The sequence below is a fragment of the Sus scrofa genome, chromosome 4 (assembly GCF_000003025.6).
Source record: "Sus scrofa isolate TJ Tabasco breed Duroc chromosome 4, Sscrofa11.1, whole genome shotgun sequence".
NCBI lineage: Eukaryota > Metazoa > Chordata > Mammalia > Artiodactyla > Suidae > Sus > Sus scrofa.
Window position 1 is genome coordinate 123,936,528 of NC_010446.5, and position 19,213 is coordinate 123,955,740.

General features: G+C 38.1%; 1 protein-coding gene across 15 annotated transcripts in view; it reads right to left on the bottom strand.

Annotated features, from left to right (window-relative positions):
* CCDC18 (coiled-coil domain containing 18) overlaps window positions 1–19,213 on the bottom strand; it is a 172,711-nt gene that overhangs the window by 98,947 nt on the left and 54,551 nt on the right. For 14 of the 15 annotated variants that reach the window (XM_021090190.1, XM_021090199.1, XM_021090200.1 and 11 more), the window contains 6 exons: window positions 17,057–17,224; window positions 13,973–14,115; window positions 10,986–11,149; window positions 10,499–10,712; window positions 8,534–8,633; window positions 3,314–3,430 (listed from right to left, as the gene is read on the bottom strand). In XM_021090190.1, coding sequence (XP_020945849.1) covers window positions 3,314–3,430; window positions 8,534–8,633; window positions 10,499–10,712; window positions 10,986–11,149; window positions 13,973–14,115; window positions 17,057–17,224 — 906 coding nt within the window. The remainder of the gene's footprint in view (window positions 1–3,313; window positions 3,431–8,533; window positions 8,634–10,498; window positions 10,713–10,985; window positions 11,150–13,972; window positions 14,116–17,056; window positions 17,225–19,213) is intronic. The other variant, XM_021090194.1, reaches the window with a different exon arrangement.

A 19,213-nucleotide genomic window follows, 5' to 3' on the forward strand; every position in this document is an offset into this window, starting at 1 on the left:
GAAATAAACCCAGACACCTATGGTCAATTAATCTCTGACAAAGGAGGCAAGAATATAAAATGCGGAAAAAAAAAAGTCTCTTCAGCAAGGGTGCTGGGAAAACTGGACAGCTGCATGTAAATCAATGAAACTAGAACACACCCTTACACCATACACAAAAATAAACTCAAAATGGCTTAAAGACTTAAGCATAAGACAGGACACCATAAAACTCCTAGAAGAGAACACAGGCAAAACATTCTCCATACAAATGTTTTCTTGGTCAGCCTCCCAAGGCAACAGATATAAAAACAAAGGAGTTCCCATTGTGGCTCAGTGGTTAATAAACCCGACTGGTATCCATGAGGACATAGGTTTGATCCCTGGCCTTGCTCAACGGGTTAATTATCTGGTGTTGCCATGAGCTGTGGTGTAGGTTGCAGAAGTGATTCGGATCCTGAGTTACCACTGCTGTAGTGTAGGCCAGCAGCTACAGCTCTGCTTTGACCCCTAGCCTGGGAACCTCCATATGTCATGGGTGCGGCCCTAAAAAGACAAAAGACAAAAAAAAAAAAAAAAAAAAGAAAGAAAGAAAAGAAAGAAAAACAAAGATAAACCAATGGGACCTAATCAAACCTGCAAGCTTTTGCACATCAAAGGAAACAATTAAAAAAAAAATAGACAATCTACGGAATGGGAGAAAATAGTTTCAAAGGATCCAACTGACAAAGAATTAATCTCTAAAATATGCAAACAGCTTATAAGACTCAACAGCAAAAAACCAAACAACCCAACTGAAAAATGAGCAGAAGACCTAAGTAGACATTTCTCCAAAGATATACAGACGGCCAACAGGCACATGAAAAAATGTTCAACATCACTAATTATTAGAGAAATGCAAATCAAAACTACAATGAGGTACCACCTCACACTGGTCAGAATGGCCATCATTAACAAGTCAACAAATAACAAATGCTAGAGAGGGGGTGGAGAAAAGAGTACTCTCCTACCTTGTTGGTGGGAATGTAAATTGGTACAAGACTGTGGAAAATAGTATGGAGGAACTTCAGTAAACTAAATATAGAACTACCATACGATCCAGCAATCCTACTCCTGGGCATCTATCTGGACAAAACTTTCATTAAAAAAGATACATGTACCTTATGTTCATTGCAGCACTATTCACAATAGCCAAGAAACAGAAGCAACCTAAATGTCCATCGACAGACGAATGGATTAAGAAGACATAGTGTGTGTATATATGTATATATATATATACACACACAAAGTAGTAGATTAAAATGTAGCATGTATACACATATAGATACAATGGAACACTACTCAGCCATAAAAAAGAACAAATGACATTCTCTAGAGACTCTCAAGAGACACTCTTTTTTTTTTTTTTTTTTTTTTTTTTTTTTTTTGTCTTTTTTGCCTTTTCTAGGCCACTCCCGCCACATATGGAGGTTCCTAGGCTAGGGGTCTAATTGGAGATATAGCCACCGTCCTATGCCAGAGCCACAGCAATGCCAAATCTGAGCAATGTCTGTGACCCACACCACAGCTCACGGCAATGCCGGATCCTTAACCTGCTGAGCAAGGCCAGGGATTGAACCTGCAACCTCATGGTTCTTAGTTGGATTCGTTAGCCACTGAGCCATGACCGGAACTCCTCGAGAGACACTCTTATACTAAGTGAAGTAAGTCAGAAAGAGAAAGACAAATACCATATGATATCCCTTAAATGTGGAATCTAATACATGGTGCAAATGAACCTATCTACAGAAAAGAAACAAACTCATGGATGTGGAGAACAGACTTGTGGTTGCCAACAGGAGGGGGAGGGAGTGGAACAGACTGGGAGTTTGAGGTTAGTAGATACAAACTGTTGGATTTGGAGTGGATAAGCAATGAGATCCTACTATATATAGCACAGGGAACAATATCTAGTCACTTGTGATGGAACATGACAGAGGATGTGAGAAAAAGAATGTATACATATGTATGACTAGGTCACTTTGCTGTACAGCAGAAATTGACAGAACACTGCCAATCAACTATAATAGAAAAAATTAAAATCTTAAAAAAAAAAAAAGACATTAAGAGAGTAAGCATAAGAGAGTTCCTGTCATGGCTCAGTGGTTAACAAATCCAACTAGAAACCATGAGGTTGTGGGTTCGATCCCTGGCCTTGCTCAGTGGGTTAAGGATCCAGCGATGCTGTGAGCTGTGGTGTAGGTTGCAGATGCGGCTCGGATCCTGCATTGCTGTGGCTGTGGTTTAGGCTGGTGGCTACAGCTCCGACTCGACCCCTAGCCTGGGAACCTCCGTGTGCCAAAGTAGTGGCCCAAGAAATCGCAAAAAGACAAAAAAAAAAAAAAAGTAAGCATAAGGACCTACATGTGGGAGTGGGAGAAATGTGGGTCAAAGGGCACAAAGTTTCAGTTATGAAAAGTGAATAAATTCTGGCGATCCAATGTATGGCACAGTGGGTGACTGTGGTAGTAATTTTTTTTTTTTTTTGGTCTTTTTCTTTTTTGGGGGGGCCTTACTGTGGCATATGGAATTTCCCAGGCTTAGGGGTTGCATCGGAGCTGCAGCTGCCAGCCTACACCACAGCCACAGCAATGCCTGATCCCAGCCACATCTGTGACCTACACCACAGCTCAGGGCAATGCTGGATCCTTAACCCACTGAGCGAAGCCAGGGATTGAACCTGTATCCTCACTAGTTGGGTTCATTACCACTGAGCCATGATGGGAACTCCTATGGTAGCAATATTATGTTGTATACTCGACAAGTGTTCTTATCAAAAAATTAAAAAGTAGGGGTTCCCATTGTGGCTCAGCAGAAACAGATCCGACTAGTACCCATGAGGATGAGAGTTTGACCCTTGGCCTCTCTCAGTGGGTTAAGGATCCAGCGTTGACACAAGCTGTGGTATAGGCTGGCAGCTCTGATTCAACCCCTAGCCCAAGAACTTCCATGTGCCGAAAATGCAGCCCTAAAAAAACAAACAAACAAAAAAAGTAACTGTAAGGTGACAGACAGGTTAATGAGCTTGATTGTGGTCATTACTTCACAACGTATACATATATTAAATATCACATTGTATACCTTAAATATATGCCATTTAAAATTTTCAATTATACAATAAAGTTAAGGAAAAAAATTAAGAAAATGAATATAACACAGCTGTACAAGATGATTAAAATTACGTAGAATTTTTATTGTATTCATTCTATTAAAAAGCTGTATTATGTGAACAGTTGATTATGGTTAAGGAGTTATTTTTTAAAAAATTTAAAATATGTAGTTTAAAATAATTTACCTGTTTGTTACTTTCTTTAAGTTCCAATTCTGATTTCTCCAGAGTTCCCTCTAATTTAATTATTTTCTGTTCCATTCCTCCTCTGTGCTCACGAATAGTCATATCCAAATGTGTAACCTAAATACAAAAGTAACATCAAACTATCATTCAGTTATATTTTGTGGAAAACTGTGTGCTTGGAATGTGTTTTAGAACAGTTTATACTGGCTATAAATGAAGAATAAATGCATCTCAAATAAAAAGAATAAGAAAAAGAATCATTGCTTACTAATACTGGATTCTTGAACCCCTTATATGATTATGTTCATATAGTGTAGTGATAAATGAAATAATTCAAACTTCATTTTATACTAGATAAAAGCTGCTAAATACAACATGATAAAAATTGTGGGATGTAGCAAAAGCACTGCTTGAAGGAAAATTTATAGCACTGAATGCATACATAAGAAGACAGGAGTTCCCTTCGTGGCTCAGCGGTTAACGAACCCAACTAGGATCCATGAGGTTGCGGGTTCCCTGGTCTTGCTCAGTGGGTTAAAGATCTGGAGTTGCCGTGAGCCGTGGTGTGGGTCGCAGACACTGCTCAGATCCAGCGTTGCTGTGGCTGTGGCATGGGCTGGCAGCTGTAGCTCTGATTCGTCCCTTAGCCTGGGTACCTCCATATGCCATGGGTACAGCCCTAAAAAAAGGCAAAAGACAAAAATAAATAAATAAATAAATAAACAACACAAATAATGTCTATTAAAAAAAAGAAAAAGAAAAGAAGACAGACCTAAAATTAATCATCTAAGTTTCTGCCTTGGGAAACCAGAAAAAGGAAAAGCAAGTCAAATTCAAACTAAGCAGAAGAAAAGAAATAATAAGCATTAGATCAGAAATCAATGAAGTTAAAATTGGGAAATCAATAGAGAAAATCACCAAAGCCAAAAGCTGGTTTTAGGAGAAGATTGATTAATTTCAAGAATCCTCTAGCCACATTAACTTAGAGAAGATATAAACTGCTCATACTAGAAATGAAAGAGGAGTTCTACTACAAATCTCAAGAACATTAAAAGGATAACAAAGAACTGTTATTAAAAAAGATAACAACTCTCTGCCCATGAATTTAATAAAACTGGATGAAACAGACTAATTCCTTAAAAGCCACAATCTGCCAAAACTCACACAAGAAGAAACAGATAATCTGAATAAGGCTATATCTCCTAAAGAAATTGAATCAATGATTAATAACTTTCCAAAACAGAAAGTATCAGGTTGGGATGGGCTCACTGGTGAATTCTACCCAACATTTAAGGAAGAAATTACACCAGTTCTCTACAATCTCACTTATAAGATAGAAGCTGAGGAAATACTCATTCTCTGAGGCCAGCATTACCCTAATACAAAAACCAGATAGAGACATTATAAAGAAAGAAAACTACAGACCAATATTTCTCATGAATATAGACGTAAAAATTCTCAACGAAATACTATTGAATCATATCCAACAAAGTATAAAAAAAGATTATACACCACAACAATTGAGATTTTTTTCTAGGTATGAAAGCCTTTTTCAATATTTGAAAATTAATATAGCCAATCACATCAACAGGTTAAAGAAGAATCACATGATCATATCAATAAATGTAGAAAAAAACACCTGACAGAATGCAACACCCATTCATGATAAAGAAAAAAGGACTCTTGGTTAACTAGGAATAGAAGGTAACTTCCTCAACTTGATAAGGAATATCTAAAAAACCAACAGCTAACATCAAATTTAACACTGAGAAACTCGAAGTTTCCCATTAAGATCAGATACAAAGCAAAGATATTCCATCTCACCACTGCTTTTCAACATTGTACAGGATGTCCCAGCTAACACGGTAAGATAAATAAAGGAAATAAAAGGTATATAGACTTGGAAGGAAGACACAAAACTGTCTTTGTTTGCAGATGACATGATGATCTACACAGAAAATCCAAAGGATCAGACAAAAAAATTCCTGGACTAGAGTTCCCTGGTGGCCTAGCAGTTAAGGATATGGCATTGTCACTGCTCGGGTGCAGGTTTGACCCCTGGCCTGGAGAACTTGTGCATGACACGAGCACAGCCCCCTCTCAAATTCCTGGAACTAGTAAGTGAGTATAGCGGGGTTGCAGGATACAAGGTCAATACACAAAAGTCAACTGCTTTCCTATATACCAGCAATGACAAAGAAACTTTAAGTTAAAAACACAAGCATCATTTACATGAGCATTCCCCAAATGCTTAACTATAAATCTTACAAAATATATATAAGATCTATGTATGGAAAACCATAAAACTCCAATGAAAGAAATCAAAGAATTATATAAATGGAGAGAGAATTCATGTTTATGGATAAGAAGACTTAATATTGTCAAGATGTTGTTTCTGCCCAACTTGATGTATATATTCAAGGCAATCCCAATCAAAATCCCAGCAAGGGGAGTTCCCATGGTGGTGCAGTGGAAACGAATCCGACTAGGAACGATGAGGTTGTGGGTTCAATCCCTGGCCCTGCTCAATGGGTTGAGGATCTGGCATTGCTGTGAGCTGTGGTATAAGTTGCAGGAGCAGCTTGGACCTGGTGTTGCTGTGACTCTAGCACAGGCCGGCAACAGCTCCGATTAGACCCCTAGCCTGGGAACCTCCATATGCTACAGACCTAAAAAGACAAAAGAAAAAAAAATTCCCAGCAAGTTATTTTGTGGATATCAACAAACTGATTCTAAAGTTATAGGGAGATGGAGTTCCTGTCGTGGCGCAGTGGTTAACGAATCCGACTAGGAACCGTGAGGTTGCGGGTTCGGTCCCTGCCCTTGCTCAGTGGGTTAACGATCTGGCATTGCCGTGAGCTGTGGTGTAGGTTGCAGACGTGGCTCGGATCCCGCGTTGCTGTGGCTCTGGCGTAGGCTGGTGGCTACAGCTCCGATTCAACCCCTAGCCTGGGAACCTCCATATGCCGCGGGAGCGGCCCAAGAAATAGCAACAACAACAACAACAAAAAGACAAAAGACAAAATAAATAAATAAATAAATAAAGTTATAGGGAGAGGCAAAAGACCCAGAATAGGCAATTTTGAAAAAAGAACAAGGTCAGAAAATGGACATTACCTGACTTCAAGACTTAAACTATAAAGCTATAATCATGACAGTGGTATTGATGAAACAGGTGAATAAACCAATGGAACAGAATAAAGTGATGAGAAACAAACCCATGTAAGTGAAGTTAACTGATCTTTGGCAAAGGAGCAACGGCAATACAACGGAGAAAAGATAATCTTTTATTAAACAAATGGTGCTTAAATAACTGGACATCCACATGTAAAAAAGTGAATCTAGACACAGACCTTATACCTTTCATAAAAATTAACACAAAGTGAGTCACAGACCTAAATGTAAAACACAATACTATAAAACTCCCAAAAGATAACATAGGAGAAAACCGACATGACCTTGGGTATTGAAGTAAAGTTTTAGATACAACACCAAAAGCACAATCCATTAAATAAATAATTGGTAAGCTGGACTTCCTTAAAACTAAAAACTTCTGCTTTGTGAAAGCCTGTGTCAAAATAATGAGAAGAAAAACCACAGATTGGAAGAAAGTATTTGTAAAAGACACATTTGATAAAGGACTGACATCCAAAATACACAAAGAACTCTTAAAACTCAACAAAAAGAAAACAAACAACCTGATTAAAAAATGGGCCAAAGAGTTCCCATTGTGGGTTAAGAATCTGACTAGAAACTGTGAAGGATGTGGGTTTGATCCCTGGCCTTGCTCAGTGGGTTAAGGATCTGACATTGCTGCAAGCTGCAGCATAGGCCCACAGCTGCAGCTCCAATTCAACCCCTAACCTGAGTACTTCCATGTGCCGCAGGTTCGGCCCTAAAAAGAAAAAAAAAAAAAAAAAAAGGGCCAAAAATCTTAACAGACACCTTCCCAAATAAAATACACAGATGGAAAATAAGCAAATGAGATACGTTCTACATCCTATGTCATCAAGGAAATGCAAGTTAAACAAGGAGATACAACTACAAATCTAGTAGAATGGCCAAAATTGGAAACACCGATAACACGAGCGCTAGTCAGAAGGTAGAGAAACAGAAACTCATTCCTTCCCGGTGAGAATGTAAAATGGTAAAGCCAGCTTCAGAAGACAGTTTGGAAGTGTCTTATAAAACTAAATACTCTTACCATACAGTTCGGCAAGTGCATTCCTTATTATTTACCCAAAGGAGTGAAAAACGTACGCCCATAGAAACCCTGCACAAAAGATGTTTATAGTAGCTTTATTCATAACTGCTAAAACTTGGAAACAACGAAGATACCCTTCAATAGGTGAATGGGTACAGCTTAATATATCCAGACAACGGAGTATTATTCAGTGCTAAAAAGAAATAAGCTACAAGTAATTAAAAGACATGGAGGGAACCTAAATGCATATTACTAAGTGAAAGAAGCCAATTTGAAAAGGCTATATACTCTATGATTCCAACTGTATGACATTCTAGAAAAGGCAAAACTACAAAGACAACAAAAAGATCAGTGGTTGCCAGGGTTAGGGGAAGAGGGAGAGGGATTAATAGGTGGAACAAAGAAGATTTTTTTAGGGCAGTGAAAATATTCTGAATGATACCATAATGATGGATACCTGTCCAAACTCATCAAACATATAACACAAGAGTGAAACTGTAATGTAAATTATGGACTTTAGGTGATTATGATGTGCCAAGGTAGACTCACCAGTTCTAACAAATGTACCACTCTGGTGGGAAACGTTCATAATGGGGGAGGCTGTGCATTTGTCAGGGGCAGGGAGTATATGGGAAATCTCTGTACCTTCTGCTCAGTTTTGCTGTGAATCTAAAACTGCTCTAAAACATAAAGTCCTTTTAAAAAGATGCTGCTAAATAATGCCTTCTGAATATTTCTATTCCTCCAACAAACACTGGTTGAGCAAGGAACTCCTTTAATTCCATTTTCTTCTGATATATAGTAATATGAGATAAAAGGTTTCAGATACTAAGCTAACCTTCATTCCCTCAAATCTGCAAGATAGAGATGTTTTATCTCTAATTTAAAAAATATTAATGTGTGCAGAAAGAAGAGCTATAAATATGTCCATTTTACCAAAAAGAGATGAACTCTGAAAACTTGCATGATTGTATTTTAACAAAAAATTGCATTAAAATATAGTCAAGAAAACTAACTTGAGCTGCTCTCTGCTTTAGCTCCCAATTTCTCTCCTTAAGTGCCTGATCCATTTCAAGGAGTTCTTGTTTTTTATCTTCGTTTTCCATCTTGCATTCCCTGCAATTTATCAAAGTGAAAAAGACCAAAGGAAGTAAGTAGGAATATTATAATTTTTAAAAAATTAAATAAATAGGGTTACCTTTCCTGTAAATTAAAAGTAGTAGGATATATGCAATTATTTCAGATTGAGAGGTCAAATTAAAGGAATAACATGTAAAGAAATTAACTGATATCAACACTATTACTTTATTTTTATTATTTTTTTTGTTTTTGCTTTTTTAGAGCTGCACCCATGGCATATGGAAGTTGCCAGGCTAGGGGTCGAATCAGAGCTACAGCTGCCGGCCTACACCACAGCTCATGGCAATGCCAGATCCTTAACCCACTGAGTGAGCAAACCTTATGTCCTCATGGATGCTAGTCAGATTCATTTCCACCACCCCACGATGGGAACTCCAACACTATTACTTTAAAAGACTGTTTAAACAAGACTGTTTTAACAAGACAAAAGGTAACTCAGATTCTACTACTGTAGACAATTTAAGCTAATTAAAAGCACTCCCAGGGAGTAAGACAGAACCAGTATAAGAATTTTAAAAACATATCTATACTTTTTCATCTATAGGTCCAAGGAATGTTCGAAAATCTTTTATTGGTAACAGCTGCAAGTTTATTATAACTGAACTAAGCATTTATCTCATGGTTGGTGTCCCTGATATTCACAGCTTGGTAAATAACCAATGTATTTTTTACAGGAATTTTACTCAAAATGACACCTTACATTCAGTGAAGTACTGAAGTCTAACATAGAAATATTTTAAATGTGTTCTTTATAAATTCTAACCTTCCTAAAACACTAATTTTTCATAGTTACATATAATAAAAGCAATATGACACAATTTTAAGATTTATACCACTCTGAAGCCTGCCTGTGATCAGAGAATTTTAATTTTGAACTCTAAGCTGTGATATGACAAAGGATGAAAATGTTGTTGATCCTGAAAATCTTCATATGATTTTCCAGCCTAAATATGAAGCAATATAATAAATGTGATTTTAAAAAGCAAATTCTGAACTTCTTTAATGAGCTGTGTGCTATTCTCCTAAAAATCTGAAGAGATAATACAAGGCTAAGTAAACTAAAATTTTAAAAGTAATATAAAATGAATTCTAAAGATAACTCTATGTGAATAGCTGAGCTTCCAAAACTCACCTGCTACCTGGAATTTTAAGATTTTGTTTTTACTTCTTTTATCCACCCATTCACTTAATCATTTAGCAAATATTTACTGGATGTTTCCTATATGTCAAGGTTCTAGGTACTGTAGATTTAACAGTCAATAGGATAGATGTCCTTTATCACATGGAGCTTACATTCTAATAGGTCCAGGAGAGAAGATGACTATACATGATAAACAATTTGACAAGAAAAATACCCCAACATAAAATGCTAAGTTAGAGCATTAAATACAGTGATGAGATAGTGACAGGGAGGCTGCTTTGGAATAGGTGGTCAGGGAAGGGCCCTCTGAGGTAATGTGAAGCGTATGAAGAAATAGGCCATACACCATTCTTTCCTTTTTTTTTTTTTTTTTTTTTTTTTTTTTTTTTGCCTTTTCTAGGGCTATTCCCGCAGCATATGGAGGTTCCCAGGCTAGGGGTCGAATCGGAGCTGTAGCCACCGGCCTACACCAGAGCCACAGCAATGCGGGATCCGAGCCGTGTCTGCAACCTTCGCCAGAGCCACAGCAATGCGGGATCTGAGCCGTGTCTGCAACCTTCACCACAGCTCACCGCAATGCCTTAACCCACTGAGCGAGGCCAGGGATCGAACCCGAAACCTTATGGTTCCTAGTCAGATTTGTTAACCACTGAGCCACGACAGGAACTCCCCAACCATTACTTCTTAGTATTTAACTCACCTAAGTTCAGCTGTGAGATCCTTTATAGTGGTGTATTTTTCCTCTAATGATAATTGAGCCTTCTGTAGAACATCTCTTAATTCCTGGAGTTGCCTTAAAGTACTTTTTAATTCTCCATGAGCATTTTGTAGTTCAGTCTCTAGTGCTTCCCGTTTCTGCAAGGCTTCTGTTAACTCGGTTTCAGTGTGGTGCTGTAACTTTTCTAACTCTTTTACTGTAAAAAGCAGAGAATAACATTTTAAAATTGTATTGAAATATAGTTGATTTACAATGTTGTGTAAAAGCAGAGCATAACACTTAACTATATATAAACTATTGTTATTCAGAACTTTGTAAATAATTATAATTAAGAATATTCAATTTTATTCATCTATAAGAGGTAAAATACCACTGACTGTCCCTCCCCCCTCATCTCAAATTCTCACTTTATTCCACTTTAAAAAATACATATATGCAGGCAGCTAAGCTCAGCTAACCTGCTGCTTACCAGCATTTGTTTTCTTATCTAGTTCTGTCTTAGTCTGTTCTAATACCATGTCTAACTGAGAGAGATGCATTGCTTTATTTTCTCCATCTCGTTTTAGGTGCATTATTTCTTTTTCCATTTTAGAGAGCTCTTCTTTATACTGATCCATCTCAAGTTTTACTTGCCTAATTAAAAATAAAAAATAATAAAACAAGTAATAAGTAATAAATTGGAAACTCAGAATCAACTGACTTATCTGACTGAACATCTATAAGTTATACAAGGATAAATATCAGCAAAATGTCTAATAAGAACCCTAATCACCGATATTATACTGTTAAAAATGATCCAACTGCAAGACTGCAATCCTGCACCAATTATTACCTACCACTAAATACAACCGTATGGTGTGTTTGCCTAGTATTCTGCCTGGCAGGCACACTGCAGGTGCTCAATGAATTAGTTCTTTCTAACTGAAGATATGTTAATTATAAAACAGATCCACCAAGGAGATACATAACAGATATATTTTAACTCTAATGCCTTTTTAAACTCTAATAACCATTTTATAAACTGTAGTTTCAAAAGTGAAAGAAGCAATAGTTGGAACAGAGGAAACAGAAAAGCTCTGCTTCATGGAGAGAAGATCTTGGAACTAGGATATATCTTTTTTATGAAATTTATTCATCTAGTTCATAAGCTTCCTACTCATAATTAGAACTTATTTTTATCATTGAATGTGTCTATTAGCCATAATGAATAAAAGAGTTTTTAACCATAAGTCAAAGAGTGGGAGTGAGAAAAGAAACAATTATTTCGATTTTCTTAGTGAAACAGAAAGCAAGATCATTAGTGACAGCAAGGATTGGGGAGGGATTACTAGTTTTGAAATAAAAGGCAAAAGTGTAAAAGAATGAGTAATATTGTGATTGTGAGCCAGCATTAAGAAAATGCCTAAAGTTTTCTAAGTTATGGATTTAAAGTAAGATTGATCAAAGTAAATGTGGTTATGTTTTTCTCCAGTCTCTGTAAAAACGCAACCATGAATTAGTTTGAGTTGGATTTTTGCTTCTGTGTACCACAAAAGTAAGAGATGTAAGGGAGTTGTGGGTATGTGCAAATAAGTGATTTTAATGACTAACCAGAATTTAAGCTAGGTAAAGAGAGGGGAAAAGGGCATGAGGGAACAAGACAGTGGTGAAACTGATTGATTAGAGGTCCTAGTTTGATCAAAGAATTGCTGAATTTGGAGTATTAAAGGGAAAGAGGTAATAATACAGGAGTAGAAGCATAGTATTCAGATTATGTTGAAATACTGGAGAAAAGGGAAATGATAAGATCTAGGGTAAATCAAGTGAGCGAGTGGCTGAGGACCAGCTAGATGGATGTATACTCAAGTCTCCAAGAGTAATGGCAGGTGTCGTGTTGGAGAGTGAAGCAGGAAGTCAGGTAGCCTGCAGGTGTCAGCAATAATGGATGCTGTGATTTGACGACCCGAGATTTACAGTGTACGCTACGCAATTCCACATCTCAGCCCCGCGGGACAAGAGCTGTGGGGAAAAGAGTTTACTTTAGAGGGCTGCAGGGGAAGAAGCAATGTCCTCAGAGGGGAGTAAGATTTCTGTTAGAGCAAGAGAAAAGAATATAGGGGATCTCGCACAGGAAGGACTGAATTCCTAAGGACACAGTGAAAATCTTTCAGAAGCCCAGACCGGGGGCGGGGGGGGGTGGGGGGGGGAGAAGGGAAGAAAATACATGAGGAGATTTTTTGGGACTCGGTATGATGTGAAGGTAAATCGAACGCCTGTAAATTGGATGTTTCATGTGGTGTCTGGCACAAGAAAGGATAAAGTTATAATGGGCTGAGTTTTTGTGGAATTAAGGTACACACCGGTGGTGAGGCTGTGTTAGTGGACAGACAAGTGTCATTGGAAGAAAGAAGGTCTGAGGAACTTTGGTCTTAGCCATAAACACAGGGTATCCTCTTGACCCCACTGAGAGAGGTGGGGACATCCAAGGAAGCAAGCTGCTCCTTCGAGCACAAAGGCCTGCGCTCCTGTCAGAGGGGCAGAGGGAGTCTGAGGATGCTGTGCTTTAAGCTCAAATGCCTAAGTTAACTCGACTCCTGCTGGCTGAATGGTGTGCTAATTAAGAGTATATTATTATGTCAACTCTTGTCTACAAAACAAAAGAGGTCTGGGGAAGCTAGGTATAACTTTCAGCTCACAGTTCCCTTTCTTGATCTATTGATGTCTAGGCCCAACCTAGCCATGTCAAGTCATGATCTTTAGAGATGGGACATAGCCATCAGTATTTTTTAAAGTTCCTCAGGTGATTTTATTTTATTTTATTTTTTTGCTTTTTAGGGCCACACCTGCAGCATATGGAAGTCTCAGGCTAAGGGCTGAATCGGAGCTACAGCCGCTGGCCTACACCACAGCCACAGCAACGCAGGATCCAAGCTGCGTCTATGACCTATAACACAGCTTATGGCAACACTAGATCCTTGTGTAGGGCCCGGGGTCAAACCCGCATCTCATGGATGCTAGTTGGATTTGCTTCCTCTGCATTACAACGTGAGCTCGTTTAGGGTGATTGTAACGTTCAGTCAATGCTGAGAACCACTGTTTTCTTCTATTAAGTTACTCCTTCCCATAAACATTTAGAACCCACGAAAATATCGTATATTTCATCTTTTCCTGCCAATTTTAATATTATTCACAATGCAACAGTTGCTCAGTGACTATGACATATAAGAAACTATGTTAATTGTTGGGAATTTGTGTAAAATAAACCATATATTATCCTGACCTTAAGGAACTTACAATTATAGTCGGAGGGCAAAGGATACTAAACTATAGTACAAAAAGGCATAATGAGGGATATAGAAACACAAACTGGGGAGAAATTTCCTCACGCAAATGCTTCGCTGAACATTTGCTGATATTGAAATTCAAATACTACTAATGTTGAAGCAGGAAGACAAATAAAAATAACATTCATTTTACCTGGCAGTACCAGTAAGTTCAATAACTTTTTGCCTTTTTAAATCTGCTTCATATGTGGCTGCTTCACATTTCTCCTCCATTTTTCTCAGTTTTTCAGTTGAACTTTCCCTTTGTTTCTGAAGCTCTTGTTCCAGTTTTGATACCTTATAAAGCAATTGTCAGTAAGTACTTTAAATAGACACAGCTCAACATTCTTCAGAAGAAAAATATTTATCTAATTGTAGCCTAGCCTACACTCAGTTTCAAGATGTCATTGCAAAAAGTATAGACCAAGAAGCAACATTGTGGAAATACAAAAGCAAACTTAACTTTTATTTTTTATTTTATTTTATTTTATTTATTTGTGTGTGTGTGTGTGCTTTTTTAGGGCCACACCTGCAGCACATGGAGGTTCCCAGGCTAGGGGTCAAATCGGAGCTGTAGCTGCTGGCCTACACCACAGCCACAGCAACACTGGACCCAAGCCACATCTTCAACCTACACCACAGTTCATGGCAACGCCGGATCCTTTACCCACTGAGCAAGGCCATGGATCGAACCTTTGTCCTCATGGATGCTAGTCAGACTCACCAACCGCTGAGCCATGATGGAAACTCCAAACTTAACTTTTAATAATAAGGATATTCCATTCATATGCAAATTTATAGACATGACCATATCATAGCACTAAAATAGGACTTATAAGAACTGTGCCAAATAATGTAAATGTTCCTCTTTTCATTATTCTCGTTTGAAATCTTCTTTCTACTCTTGTCAAACTATGTTGCTTTCCTTCTTCACAAATTGGCTGATTCAGTGAAGGATTCCTCAATTCCCATCTGCCCTCAAACACTGAAACCTGCATTTGCTCCTATTCATTCTTCTTTCTGTTTTACTACATTGAAGGAGGTATTCTTCCTTCTTTGTAAGTCAAATTGCTTCATAGGTGTTCTAGGTGTTCAACTTTCTCAGGAACTTCATATTGCTGAATACCTCTATTCTCTGCTGTTACCTTCAATTTCTCTTTCTTCTGGTTTCTTCATATCAGCATTAAAACATGTTCAAGACCTTCCTATCATCAAAAGCTTTGCTTCATACCTCTACCTCCCTCCAACTACTATCTCCTTTCTTCCCTCCTCTTCATAGTTAACTTCTCATATTTTTCTATGCTTGTATCATTTTTCTCACTTCTCATTCATTCCTCAACCCACAGCAATCTGGCCACTCTACAGAAACTACACTATGTCACCAACCGCTTCCCTGCTGCTAATTCTATGCTCAGCCCTCGATTTGCTTGACACTCATTGCAGTATCCCATGACTCGGATCATCATCCCTTATTTCATGAAACATCTGCTTTGACTTCCATGTGCTGCATCCTTCAGAACTCTGTCAAAGTCAGTCATCTCACCCCTCATTCCATATTCTCTCCATAGTCAACCTCAGCCACTCCATGTTTTCAATGAACATTTACATGGCTGTGATCTCAAAGTTAGTATCTGACTAATGACTTTAATATCTTCCCTGCTCTTCTAAAGCTTCTCACTGAGGAACTAAGTACAGATTATAAATCATTAAAATCGACATCCTCGCCTCAAGTTCCAAGTATAAAGTGACAATAGTACCCACGTAAAAAGGGAAGGGAACCGTAGAAACCCAGTCTGCAGTCTGCAGTGTGTAAATGGCATATTCACAAGCAGAAGGACTCTAAGGAATATGAATGAATCCAACATGGAAACTGTGTGAGCGGAACATGCATAAAAAGTAGAAAAAATACATACTGGAAAATTTGTTCCAAATACTGAAGTAATTTTTAGACATAAACTTTAGACCCTCAAAGAAATTAGAGAAAACCAAAAAAATCTCTTAAAACAAAGATCATAAAGAAAGAAACTCACCAAATGAAAAACACAAATGAACAAACTTAAGGAAAAAAAAAACTCAGAAGAAAACCATAAAACCACTGCAGAAATGAAAACAATTTTAGAAAGAGTAAGAATTATAACCAATACTATAGAAACCAAAGTCAATGACAAAGGATTTAGAAAGTGGGAATCAAACACAGGTGAGAGAAAGAATCCAAGATGAAGCTGTAGATCAAGCACAGCAAAGAGCAGGTCTAGACTTGAACAGAAGAGAGCCACAGGACAGATGTCTTTTTTTTCTGTCTTTTTAGGGCTGTACCCACAGCATACGGAGGTTCCCTCTGATTGGGGTCGAATCAGAGCTGTAGCCACTGGCCTAACCACAACCACAGCAATGCAGGATCTGAGCCGTGTCTGCAACCTACACCAAGCTCACAGCAATGCCGTATCCTTAACCCACTAGCGAAGTCAGGGATTGAACCTGTGTCTTCATGGATGCTAGTCAGATTCATTTCCACTGAGACATAATGGGAACTCCAAGGACAGATGTCTTTGAAAAAGAAAATACAGAATACCTGCCTGATATGTTTGCATGTACAGAGAAGAGATCCTTTAGTTCCACTAGAGAGGCCGAAGATGAATTTAGAATACATAAATTAAAAAGGCATCAAGTGACGAAAAGATGAGGTGTAGTGGATTACAGGGAACTATCATTTTCTAGTTTATACTTTTCTATAAAATTTGATAAGAGAAAAATAGAAGAAAAATGTTAAATATCTGTAAGAATAATTTGGTAATGAATGAAAGAGAAAAGATTAGATTCTAGCATAAAATTTCCTCTTTCTTTAGAGTAATAATTTATTTTTGAAAATCAGTAGTTTCTTTTGGGATTTTTCTTTTAGTGCATTGCTTGGCATTTCTTTAAGGGTTATCATGCATGTCCTGATCCAAAAAGAAATTGGGGGCTATGATTCAGATAGGTATTATATCCAGGTCCAAAAAGAAAAGAGAAATTAAATAAAGAAGACAAAATCATAATTAAGTTCTACAGAGCAACAAAATGTGCCCATGGTATTCCATGGTCACATGACATAGAAATAAAACTTTACCCATTTTACAATGTTAGCTTAGATTCTTTCTTAAATGTGGTATCTTTGAGGTTAAATAACAGTTTATATAACTAGCAAAAAAAGTATTACCAATTTAAAAAATTTATATTTCATGAAACCAATAACATATACCTGTTTTTCAAGTTTAGTTTGAAGGTCTTCTAGCTCTCCGTTTCTAATTGTCTCTTGTTGTAACATCTGCTGCTGTTGTTGAAGACTATGCTGCAGAACAACATTTTGCTCAGCAGTCTCTTGAAGACTGTGATTTTTAATCTTCAGCTCTTTCTGTAAACAATATATCTAACAAATATATACATTGTGACATATTTTAAATAAAATGCAACAAAATGTCAATGCTGTCTACCTCACTGTAGCGATAATTATCCTTACTTGCCATGTGGGACAACTGTATTCACAGCTATAATTTATTATGTGGAAGGGCTGGGCTCATATTTCTGATGGGCTTGTAAGCAAGCCTGGCTCTCAGGTGATGTCTGGGAATGTGGCTTTTGAAACATTCCCTAAATGTTGAGATTGTTTTCCCTGGCTAGGGCACTGAATCATACCTTCCTTCCAAGAGTTTGGAATTTTGATACTTACAGGTGTCCCCATAAGACCACCCCCAATCAAAAACCTTGAACTCCCAGTCATAAGCAGGCTTCCCTGGGCAGAAGTACTGCACACACGTGGTCACATTTCACTGCTACAGAAAGGAACATATTCTGTGTGACTTCTCCAGAACAAGAGAGAGAACACAGCAAGCCATGGATTTCTTCACACTCCATCTTTTCCTCTTATTGATAATAAATTATAGCCATGAAAACACGGCACAAATGTTAGGTGCTATTTAGTATATTATTATTGTTGCTATTATTGCCCTTGTTTGTAAAATAATATCCCAGCAAGGCACTCTTAAACATTTATGCTCCAAAAAACACTTAAAAGAGTAATAATAATGGAGTTCCTGATACAGCATAACTGGATCAGCAGAGTCTCTCGAGCACTGGGATGAAGGTTTGGGCCCTAGCCTGGCACAGTGGGTTAAGAATCTGGAGTTCCTGCAGATGCAGCATAAGTTGCAACTGTGGCTCAGATCTGATCTGTGGCCTGTGAGCTTCATATGCCTCAGGGTGGCAAAAAAAAAAAAAAAAAAAAAAAAGAAGGAGTTCCCGTCATGGCACAGCGGAAACAAATCCAAGCAGGAACAATGAGGTTTCGGGTTTGATCCCTGGCCTCACTCAGTGGGTTAAGGATCCAGCATTGCCATGAGCTGTGGTGTAGGTCACAGACCTGGCTTGGATCTGGCTTTGCTGAAGCTGCGGCATAGGCCGGCAGCTATAGCTCCAATTAGACCCCTAGCCTGGGAACCTCCATATGCTGTGGGTGCAGACCTAAAAAAAAAAAAAGCAAAAAATTAAAAATTAAAAAAAAGAGTAATAATATCAACTAAGTAATTACACTCATTCATTCCAAATATTTAGGCCTTGAATATTCTGGTCCCCAAAATTGTTTTAAATGATACCTTTAAACTTATCTTGGAGAACCTATTAAGAAGGAAAAAAAAATGCTGTTTGTCAAAGCAATCCAAATCCTAAAAGCTGTACAATTTTAAAACTGTATAAAGAATACAGCAAAATTTATTATATATACATACATATATATTTCTTTTTCCCCCCTGTCTTTCTAGGGCTGCACCCAAGGCATATGGAAGTTCCCAGTCTAGGGATTTAACTGGAGCTGCAACTGCTGGCCTATGCCACAGCTATAGCCACAGCAATGCCAGGTCTGAGCCCAGTCTACAACCTACACTGCAGCTTGCAGCAATGACAGATCCTTAATGCACTGAGTGGGGCCAGGGATCAAACACGCATCCTCATGGACATTAGTCTGGTTAGTTACTGCAGAGCCACAACAGGAACTCCTTTATTTAATATATTTAACATTCTTGGCCTGCTGCTAAAAGTAAGGGGAAGGTTTACTAAATTATGACATATAAATCTGATTTTAGGAGTTTCCGTCGTGGTGCAGTGGAAATGAATCCGACTAGGAACCATGAGGTTGCAGGTTCGATACCTGGCCTTGATCAGTGGGTTGAGGATCCGGCATTGCTGTGAGCTGTGGTGTAGGCTGTGAATGCGGCTCAGATCTGGCATTGCTGTGGCTCTGGCACAGGCTAGCAGCTGTAGCTTCGATTAGACCCCTGGCTTGGAAACCTCCATATGCTGCAGGTGCGTCCCTAAAAAGCAAAGAGAAAAAAAAAATCTGATTTTAAAAGACGCAACCATTTAA